The sequence below is a fragment of the Melospiza melodia genome, chromosome 19, assembly GCF_035770615.1.
Source record: "Melospiza melodia melodia isolate bMelMel2 chromosome 19, bMelMel2.pri, whole genome shotgun sequence".
NCBI lineage: Eukaryota > Metazoa > Chordata > Aves > Passeriformes > Passerellidae > Melospiza > Melospiza melodia.
The window spans coordinates 14,972,613-14,983,557 of NC_086212.1; the positions used below are offsets into that span (position 1 = coordinate 14,972,613).

Genomic DNA, 10,945 nt, shown 5'->3' on the forward strand with positions numbered 1-10,945 from the left:
GATGTCAAACAAATGTCATTAAAAAGTAGAGCGGGGCAATGTTCTCCAAGTCTGTGACAATGCCCCGGTGTCTGATTGAGCTGCGAGGGCGCCCCGGGAGCAGAGCACGGGCTCGGCGCTGCTGGAGCCTCTGCGCGCTTCGGGGACGCGGCCGGGATGGGATTTGTGCTTTCACCCGTAATAACACTTCTGCGAGCGGCGAGCGCCCGGTGCGCACGGCAGGGGCAGGGCAGCGGGCGGCCCGGGATGCCACCTGGGCACGGGGCAGGGCTGCGGGAGCCGCGGGCAGCCCGGGATGGGCACGGGGCAGGGCTGCGGGAGGACGGGACAGCCCGGGATGGGCACGGGGCAGGGCAGCGGGAGCCGCGGGCAGCCCGGGATGGGCACGGGGCAGGGCTGCGGGAGGACGGGACAGCCCGGGATGGGCACGGGGCAGGGCTGCGGGAGCCGCGGGCAGCCCGGGATGGGCACGGGGCAGGGCTGCGGGAGGACGGGACAGCCCGGGATGGGCACGGGGCAGGGCTGCGGGAGCCGCGGGCAGCCCGGGATGCCCCTGTGCCCGGTGGGCACGGGGCAGGGCTGCGGGCGGCCCCGGCCCGCCGCGCTCCTCCTCGGCTCCGGGAGCTCCTCCTCCTCCTCCTGCTGCTGCCGCCGCCGCTCGTCCGGCGCGGGCGGTGCGGGCAGGGCTGCCCGGGCTCCGCTCCGGTGCCGGTGCCGCGCCATGCGCGGGCCCGGGGCTCGCCCGGAGCGCTCCCGTCCCGCCCGCGGCCCCGGCGGGGGCGCAGCGCGGTAGCTGCCGGCGCATCCCAGCCCGGGCCACTCGCGGGCGAGTTCGGGCGCCTCGCCCGGCCCGGGGCAGCCGCGGGGGCCGGGGGCGGCCGGAGCCGGGGCCCCCCGGCCGCAGCAACAGGTGCCGTCGGCCCGCGGCGATGGAGGGCGGCGAGCGGCCGGCAGCCCCCGCCGGAGCCGGGCCGCCCGCAGCGGGAGGGGCTCGGCCGCTCCCCGGCGCCGCTCGTGCCCTGGCCCGGCCCCGGCGCGGAGGAGGCTGACGGCGCTCCGGGCGCTCCCCGCCGCTCCGCTCGCTGCTCTGCGGCTCCGCTCCGCCCGCCCGGGGCTCCCGGCGCACCATGGAGGCTCGCGGGTCCCTGCGCTGCCGCCTCGCCTAGGCTGAAGGTCCTTTACGGCTTTCCTTTCTAAATGGTTAAGGGGTGTCTTTGGTGTTGGTGTGTTTGCTGACTTCTGCTCGTTGGTGACTGACGGGCACATCGAGTGAACTGTTCTTGATAGGCAGTGTCTTTCCGGTAGATTTTTTTTCATTGGAAAAGTCTTGGGGAGGGGTCGAGGACAGGATGAGCATGAAAGAACTCTTCCTTGATTACGTATCTTAATTTCGTTAGCAAAATATTTATCTGTACAAGTAAATGTCAAATCCTTTACTTTTTAAAATTATGTTTAAGGGATTGCTATGAATGTGACTTGCTGAAATTTGTTGACATAAATATGTTTCACAGCAGGAGAGTAACTGCAGTTATTAATCCTGATGTATTTCAGAACATTCTCCTGGGGATATAAGTTATCTGCAAAGTTATTTCACTTTTGATTATTATCGGTAGTATAAGGCTCAGCTTTATTAAACCAAACAGTGAGTAGCATATTTGACATAATTCTCTTTGTAGGTTGTCATAAGATGCCACAACTGTCCGGCTCAAGGAGAGCAAGACAGAGAATATTTTTTTCAGCTTATCTGCTTTTCAGGAGAGTTTTGTTTCATGCTATACATTGACCTTTCTAAGTTTTACTTTGATTTGGTGGAAGTGCAGTTTTGCAAGCAGAGTTGAAGTTTGAGGTCTGTTCTCAGGCTGCAAAGAGCTGCAGGAGTGTGGCAGGAGGTGCCTGGCAGGGAGGCACGGCACAGAAATCCTGTGCCAGGGGAGAGCTGAGTGTGGCACTGCTTGGAAATGCTGCCTGCTTAACTGAGGAAGGACTAAAGGAGATGGGATCATTACATTGTTCCTTATGGAATTCTTTCCAAAAATTCACTAGATTCATATTCAACCTGCACTGAAATCTGAAACTTTTTTTTAATGTCTTTTTAAACTGAATTTACAAATGGCAAAAAGCAACAGAGATGAGCTGCAGGCACTGGAATTGACAGAAGAGACATGGGGGGAGTTCTGCATCTTGTTTGCAGGGTTGTTTTCATCCAGGCTCAACTTTAATTGTCTGTGCCGTGGAGCAGGAGCAGGACTCCTTGCAGGAGCTCTGATTACATCAGAGATGCACTGCAGAATTCAAAATACTGCAGCGGACACTGGGGAGGGGGGGAACAACACTTGCAGTGGAATTTTGTCTTGTTTCTCATGAGTTCTATTTCCTTCTCTCAGAAGGGCATCTTTAATAATTCTTTTCCCATTGCCTCGGAGCCTGGCATCCTTCCTGAATTTTGGCTGCAAGTAAGGGCAGCACGGATTCCTAATTTGATTTCTTCACCAGACATAATGGATATCATCATCTTGTGCAGGACAGATTTTTGAAAATGTGTCCTCACTTACTTGCCATGCCCAACCCACCCCTCGGAGTCACCCAGAGCCCCTGCCCCGGAACAGTTATTCTGTGTCACCGCAGGTTCTGAAGGCAGAGCAGTTCCCAGGTGGGTAAGGCAGGAGGGGTGCACAGAACACGGGAGCAGCGATGCTCAGAGAGAAGGGCTTTGCCCAGGAGCAGGGCACACTGCCAGCAGGGCAGCAGGAGCCTGAGCTGGGCTTCAGTGGGTGCCAGGCACTGCAAGGGCAGAATGCTGCTCAGAGCCCTGGAGGGCTTTTACCACTGGCCTGACTCCGCCAGGGCAGAGCAGAGCAGAGGATTTCACTGTCACAGAGAGCCCTAAAGTTCACCTTGTTTAGTTCTGGGAAGGCTGGGGCTCTGGGCTGGGGTGTTTGTGTGACCTTGCATTGCTGTGTGCTCCTGAAGGCATTTCTCACCAGCTGTCCCCAGTGTCACCAGACTGCAATGGAGGAATAAAGCAGCTTGCTTGGGCTTTCAGCTCAACAGCAAGGAGCCCTCCCATTAATTAGATCTCTCTCCTCCTAAAGCAATGCTGGCCATCATTCTGTCGAGGCACCCTCAGAAGGAAAAGAAGAAACACACAGAGAAATGCATTGGTTTATTTTTTCTCCTCTCTCCCTTCCTTAAAGTCAGGCCACGTTTATTATTGTCCTTTATCTCCTCCTACTCTTCCCCTGTAGATATGATGCTGCGTGTATCTGAGGCAGAGAACATGAAAATAACCCATGTGGAGCAGCAGATCCTACGTGGGATTTGCAGCCTTGCCAGCTCTGGTGATGGCAAAGCAAGGAGCAGCCCTTTCTGAGTGCAGCCACTCAGCGTGGCACACAGGGGGTTCATTTGTCCAATTTGTTGTCTCACACGGGTCGAGGAGCTGGCAGTGAAGAAAGAAATCCCTTTCTCTTTGCTCTGCTCTTTCACAGTTGCTGCCTCAGGGTTACAGCGTGTGTCTGACACACGCACAACATTTACATTTCCCTCTCTCCATTTCTTCCCATTGTGTCAACTGTGGATATGCTGGGAGATCAAACCAGTGACAGGGATGAGCTGCCTCCTCATTTTTCCTGGCTGAGATTCAGAGGATAAGTTGTTGCTAACCAACATCATCTGGTATTACAGAAGGGAAAGTGGTTAACAGCTCCCACTTATCCATATCTTATATCAGTCATAATCTCCATTCTGTTTGGACCAGCCCTGCTTTAGGCATGGTGAGGCAGAAGGGAAAAGGCATTTTTAAATAAAACAGCAGTTGGTCTGGGAAATGAAGCCCTACACAAACATCCATCAGGCAGCCCTGGTTCCATTTCAAACCATGGCTTGCACTCCAGTGGCATTTCTTCTGCTGATCCATGGCAGGGGTGGGGCAAGATGAGCTTTAAGGTCCCTTCCAACCCAAACCATTCTGTGGTTCTGGGTGAGTGAGGAGTCAGGAAATAGCTCTCCACCCAAGGCTGCCCTGTAAGTGTGCACAGAGCTGCTCTGCTCTGCCCAAACCCCCGGGAAGTTCAGGAGCAGAACTGGGAGAGTTTTTAATTGAAGCATTGTAAGCGCCCTTGCAGCAAGGAGAGCTCTTAAACTGATGTGCAGCTGTGCTTTGAGTCCTTTGCTGTTGTGTAATCATGGGTTTTTCTTCTTTAATAGGTATGTGCCACTCCTGGTGTGGTTTATAACCCCAGCTTCTGAAAAGGAGGCTCTGTGGCTCAGCAAGTGGCCCTAGCAGGGGTTGTGTCCCTGGGGTGCCCATCCAAGGGAGGTGAGTGCAGCCAGGACAAGAACAAAACTCTACTGAAGCCAATCAACCGGAATATTTATTCCTTTCCTGTGAATCTGAGGCTAGAAAGCCAAAATACTGGTGCATATTTAATGTCTCTGTATTGGACAATCTCCTTAATAAATAAATACTCTTGTCCAGTGAAGCTCAGGGACTCATGCACTCGGCTGAGGCTGAGTGTGCAGAGGAAAGGCCTTGGGGCAGGGCTGCTCTGCCTCCTGTGCAGGAGCAGACTCCAGGCTGACTCCTGACGGGCAGTGACTCAGGGAGGCCACAGGTTTGAACATTTCCAGCTCCTGTGCTTGATACCCAGTTGAATTCTGTTCTCTCCACTCCCTGGACTTTACGCCAGTGTTGCATGAGCTGAATTTGAACAGGATTTTCCAAGCTGTCATTAGAAATGTTTGGCCTCTTACAATCAGAGGTAAGGGCAGCTTGGCTCAGTGTACTGCAAGGACGAAGCCCTGTTACTGCATGTAGGGTGTCAGTGATAACTGAAACAACAAGGTCTGTATGGAAATCCTGTGTTTCTGTGCAATCTTTTGTAAATGAGGCCATAAAAAGACAGTTGCCATGTCATTAATTGTGTATAAGATCTGTACAAATGTTCGTGTGATCACCAATACAAGTGAGCTTTTATCCCACAGGTTGTTTCCCAATGGCCTTTTAGAAATTAGTCTTGTACTAACTGGTTTTTATAAGTGTGTATTCACTGAATTACAACATAACTGACTTCTGATTCTTTCTATATATTTCATGGGTGCTAAAATACTCAAAAGTTTTATGAGTAATACTTAAAAAAATTATTAAATTTAATTTTCTACAAAGCACACTTGAATTCTGTGTGCTCACAGATTAGTGTCACTAATGTGATACTGTCATCATTTTTATACCTCCACTCCAAACCAGAAACATCCTACCACATGAAAGAATTTTTCCTGGTTTCCATCTTTACCTACTGGGAGCTGAGGCCTCTGTATCTGGGACAGGAGAAGCCTCCAGTGTGATGAACATGCCAGGCAGAGCTCCTGAACCTGGCACAGCCCCTGGCATGGGTCAGCGCTGCCCAGCTGGACAGACCCAGCCTGCCCAGAAAGGCCTGACCATGCTCAGCCACTGCTGTTTCCTTTCCAATTGCTCTCATCATCCATAAATGCTTTTGGGCTCCAAGCACTACACTTGCTCAAAACCTGAAAGCAGCCTGCCACTTCCTCACCCCCGTGTCTGTTTTCTGTTCCAGAAGACACTTGCAGGAGCAGCGAAGGGATGCAAAGTTGTCTTCCAAGATGACTCTTATGCCTGGAGAGAACTCCGACTATGACTATAGCGCCCTGAGCTGTACTTCAGATCCTTCCTTCAACCACACGTTCTTTCCAGAGTCTGAAACCCTCAAGGGAGTGTTTTACCAAAGAGCCAGGCTCATCCACCCTCAGGAGGATCTCCTCAAAGGCTTCCACCCCGACGACCGCAAGCGTCACATCATCATCAACGTGGGCGGCATCAAGTACCTGCTGCCCTGGACCACGCTGGACGAGTTCCCCCTGACGCGCCTGGGACAGCTCAAGTTCTGCACCAACTTTGACGACATTCTGAACATCTGTGACGATTATGATGTGACGTGCAACGAGTTCTTCTTCGACCGCAACCCGGGGGCGTTCAGGACGATCCTGACCTTCCTGCGGGTCGGCAAGCTCCGGCTCCTGAGGGAGATGTGCGCGCTGTCCTTCCAGGAGGAGCTGCTCTACTGGGGCATTGAGGAGGACAACTTGGACTGGTGTTGTAAAAGGAGGTACCTGCAAAAAATGGAGGAGCTCACAGAGATTAGTGAACGGGAGGATGACCTCCTAGAAAATGAAACAACAGGTGAAACAGTAGAGGAGACAAAAATTGGTTTGTGCATGAGAAAGTTGCAAGACATGGTGGAAAGGCCCCAGTCTGGCCTTCCTGGAAAGGTGTTTGCGTGTTTGTCTGTTTTGTTTGTAACTATTACAGCAGTGAACTTATCCATCAGCACCATGCCTGACCTGAGGGAGGAGGAGGAAAAGGTAAGTTACCTTTCAGGATGCCAAGTGGTATGTGCTGGGAAGAGCAGAGCAAATACAAGGTCTGAGGTTATTGACTTCAATGGGGATTTTGCAGCTGTATTTAGAGCGAAGAATATTTGAAAGTTACATGACTCTTCAATTACTTGTAAGAGAATTAACCATAGCCAGTTTTATGTCCAAAGAAAATTCTCTTAGCGTGCACTCTTCTGTATATTACCTTTAATGTTAGACTTTGTATTTAGAAAGCCTGAAATTCCCGAGCAGTATCTTCTGTGGAATAAGCAGAGCCTCTCTAAGTTTTGCATTTAGCATGTTCCAAGCTGCCAACGTGTTTCCCCATAGCAACAGCTTCAATTCCTTTAATATTTTGGGTTAAAAAAACCAACACAGAAGCCTCTCCTCCTGTCACCGCACCGACTAAAACAGTTATTACCCAGAGCCGATTACAAACTCCTCCTCTTTCCCGCAGGGTGAGTGTTCCCAGATGTGCTACAATATTTTCATTGTGGAGTCCGTGTGCGTGGCCTGGTTCTCCCTGGAGTTCCTGCTCCGCTTCATCCAGGCCCGGAGCAAGTTCGCGTTCCTGCGGCGGCCGCTGACGCTGATAGACATAATCGCCATCCTGCCCTACTACATCACCCTGCTGGTGGACACGGGCTCCGAGGGCTCCAAGAAGCCCAGCTCGGGCAACATCTACCTGGACAAGGTGGGGCTGGTGCTGCGGATCCTGCGGGCGCTGCGCATCCTGTACGTGATGCGGCTGGCGCGGCACTCGCTGGGGCTGCAGACGCTGGGGCTGACGGCGCGGCGCTGCACGCGCGAGTTCGGGCTGCTGCTGCTCTTCCTCTGCGTGGCCATCGCGCTCTTCGCGCCCCTGCTCTACGTCATCGAGAACGAGATGGCCGACTCGCAGGAGTTCACCAGCATCCCCGCCTGCTACTGGTGGGCCGTCATCACCATGACCACCGTGGGCTACGGGGACATGGTGCCCAGGAGCATCCCCGGGCAGGTGGTGGCCCTGAGCAGCATCCTCAGCGGCATCCTCCTCATGGCCTTCCCGGTCACCTCCATCTTCCACACCTTCTCGCGCTCCTACCTGGAGCTGAAGCAGGAGCAGGAGAGGATCATGTACAGGAGAGCGCAGTTCTTGCTGAAGGCCAAGTCTCAGATGAGCAATGAGTCACAAGGCAGCGAGGTTTTGTTCACCACTCTCTCTTCCGAGACTAGGGACAACGAGTGAATTTACCTTCCTGTTTCTCTTGCTGTCGTTGTATCAGAGTCCATCTTTTGATTCGCTCTGGAAGCACCTTACAAAGGTAATCCTCATATTAAAACGAAGAGAAGGGGCTCCAGCTGGGACCTGATGTGGTTACAGAGGTCTGTTATTATGCTGTTCCTTCCCCCCCATATAATGCATAGGGCAGAACTTTCACTGAGATCATGCAGTGGGATTTAAAGAATTAAAATTTCTCTGGCAACAACAAAAAAGAAGAGCAACATATAATTATGCACTTGACAGGCTGTTTTGCCATTTGTAATACACATTTTTCCAACCGAATCACAATGTACATAATCATTAAACAGGCGACCATTTTTCTTGTTCCTCTTGTATATAAATAATGTAAATACATCAGGATTAATGGCTGAATTGTCTCCCAGTAACACGCCTTAGAGGGTAATGGAAATAACCACAGATGTTTGTCCCATTGTGCTTTAAAAAACGTCACGTAACATTCGTCACTCAGCACAGAACCAGCTCCTTCTGTGCAAGTCAGCCCTAACCACAGCAGAACAGCAGAACAGAAGAATCGAGCTGTTTATAGCCTAACCTTGCTAAAGATGTAAATACTCAGAGCTCACCAGCTTCAAAATTTAATTGATGTTACAGCATTGATCCGATGCCATCGAATGCAACATTCCGAGGAGCAAAGCCTTGGAGTTTTGTAGCACTTAATGTTATTATAGGAGGTGACTAGCTGCAAACCCAGTGAAATATGCATGAGGAGATGCCAGCCTTCCCCGCCATCTGTTCCCAGCTTCACTCTCCCTCAGCTCTGCGGGGAACTGGGAGAGGGCAGCCCCAGGGGCCCCAGCGCTGCTGGGCAAACCGGGGCCACCCTTGCCACGAGCTGCCACCGCGGCAGGAGCAGGAGCTCCGTGCCCGTGGGAAGAGGAAGATCTGATTGGAGTCGTGGAGGGGAGCACAGAGAGCTCTGAGCTTCCCTGTCCTCCCTCAGGAGGGGCTCAGCACAGGGTTCACTTCAGCTCTGCCGTCAGCACACACCTGCTGGCAATGGGGAGGGTTTGAAACAGGAAAAGCAATGAACAGCCTAAAGCACAGGCAGGTGTTGTTCATCTTGGTCCAGGCTCTGTCCTAGCACAGGGACACGGGTTTGGCACAGGTTCTGTGCACGCTCACCACTGACCCCCTTTACTTTAGAGGGACTGACCCTGGCTTGCAGAACAGCTCAGGACAAAAACTCCAGAACTCCAAAAACAATTAAATCCACTTGTTTGATTTCATGTGTGCTGAGAGGTAAAGAAAAGCTGATTTAAAGAGTTTCACCTATTTTCCACTCTTTTGCAGTAAAATTCCTTACTAGCAGTTAAGAGCTTGGGGAATTTAGAAGTCCCCATCACACTGACCAGTGCTTCTTTGTCTTAATTTTCAGAAATACTATTTCTTATTGGCATTTCTGGAGCAGGTTGCATGAAATGTCAGAATGCATAATGGTTTATGGTTTAAATGAAGGCCAAGGACACAACATTGTCCTTCCAAAAAAAGTAAAATCAGTTTCTCAGTCTGTGCTGGTTGGCCAGACCTACAGCACGCTGATTTTCTGTGCAAATGTCTTTAAAATACAATTTGAAGCTGTTCTTATATGCTTGTTCCTGAAGGAAAATTCCAAAACTTTTAAAAATGCACTTTACAAATAATTAGGGCTCTAGCATTCCCGAGCCTGTGGTAGGGAAATGTGCCTGTGGAACATTACTGCAGAGTGCTAAAATACCCAGTCTAAACTCTTGGCAATTAAGTCTGTGCCAAAGCTGCAAATGAACCAGCTTTTCACTCTTGTTCTTCATCTTTAATTAGAGTTGGACAAAAAACAGGAACATCGTGACAAAAATTTCTTCTCCCCGTTTTTTTGAAATTTCAGAACTGTTTGATCATCTGGAGCATTGGCTCCAGCACAAGTGCTATGCATCTTCTACCTTTGTGTCAGCGTTCGTTATAAAAAGAACTGGTAATTAGATTAGTCCTGTGAGCAACAGTTGCTTATCTAAGAATGTGTTTGACAGGCTGAGCCATAAATAAGGAGCTGTACGTGAATATAGGGAGAAATCAAGACTTACCAAATAAAACCTAAGCTCATTTCCATGTTCTGCTAACTAATAAATGCTGTAGGGCCATCCATTTTCTCACTGTCTTTACATTAGTGCTCATTTATTTCATGTATCACTTAATTTTTTTTATCCCACAACCGGAGCTTGATTCTAAAGCCCTTATCCAATAAAAATAAAATAAAAGCATCACCCTGGAGTTGGGTGTTGGTGGAGCAGAAGGTGAAAGCTGGTTGAGCAAGGTGAAAGCACCTTGCGTGTTGCGGGCTGTGCCAGGGCAGGGGCAGGATGTGCCAGCCTGCGTGGGGCTGTGCTGGGCAGAGGGGCCTGTGCCCAGCCCAGGGTGTGTGACTGAGTGGCTGTGACCCCTCTGGTGTCACAGGGGAACCATTGCTGTGGTCCTTGTGCTAATAAATCCAGCTGAGATGCCCTAAAGCACAGCATCAGTGTGAGCCCCAGAGCTCAGTGTGAGCACAGATTCAGTGTGAACCCCAGAGCTCAGTGTGAGCACAGATTCAGTGTGAGCCCCAAACCTCAGTGTGAGCCCCAGAGCTCAGTGTGAGCACAGATTCAGTGTGAGCACAGATTCAGTGTGAGCCCCAGAGCTCAGTGTGAGCCCCAGAGCTCAGCCCCAGCTGCTGTGTTCCCTCTTTCCCGGGGCTCTCAGAGACCATGCCCCTCTGCCCTCTGTTATCTGGGTTTCTAATCAAACCCATGGCAGTGTGGCTTGGCTCAGAGCTGGCGCTTTGCTGGGTCACAGCTGAGGGCTGCCACCCCTGTTTGGCTTTTCCCAGCGTGTGCAGCCACCAGGGCAGCTCCAGTGCAGGCACCGGTGCTTTGATGGGGCCAGCAGGGCAGAGCCTGTCTGCAGCAGCAGCAGCAGGGCTGGCGCTGCTCTGATTGCTGCTCTGGGGCTCTGGGCAGCTGGGATCCCCCAGCAGGAGCTGCATTCCATGGATTAATGCAGTGATGGCTGTCCCTGCCTGTCCCCGGGCCCCCTCAGGGACCGAGGGCTGCAGGGTGGCACAGGCAGCGGGGCTGGGCACAGCTGGGCTCTGAGCAGGGCCACAAAGCAGCAGCAAAGGGAATTATCCCCCTGCAGGAAAACCCGGGCATGAGATTGGATAGGGACACCTCTTCCTTGCATGCTGTTCCAAGAATCACAGTCACAGCTCTTTGGGACAGAACTTTAAAATATTTCAACAAAGCATCTGTCAGATTC

At 51.7% G+C, this 10,945-nt stretch overlaps 1 protein-coding gene across 4 annotated transcripts; it reads left to right on the forward strand.

Moving 5' to 3' along the window:
* The first annotated feature begins 1,036 nt into the window (after positions 1-1,036).
* KCNG1 (potassium voltage-gated channel modifier subfamily G member 1) lies at positions 1,037-9,915 on the forward strand. Of its 4 annotated transcripts, none has more exons than XM_063172635.1 (4): positions 1,037-1,173; positions 4,207-4,318; positions 5,580-6,381; positions 6,851-9,915. In XM_063172635.1, exons 3-4 carry the CDS (start codon positions 5,623-5,625, stop codon positions 7,619-7,621), a joined length of 1,530 nt encoding a protein of 509 aa, XP_063028705.1. In that variant the 5' UTR covers positions 1,037-1,173; positions 4,207-4,318; positions 5,580-5,622; the 3' UTR covers positions 7,622-9,915. The 4 variants fall into 4 exon arrangements, with proteins under 4 accessions (XP_063028705.1, XP_063028702.1, XP_063028704.1 ...); XM_063172632.1 differs by having other exon boundaries at positions 1,038-1,173; positions 5,577-6,381; XM_063172634.1 differs by lacking the exon at positions 1,037-1,173 and adding an exon at positions 2,435-2,453 and having other exon boundaries at positions 5,577-6,381.
* Positions 9,916-10,945: the final 1,030 nt, after the last annotated feature.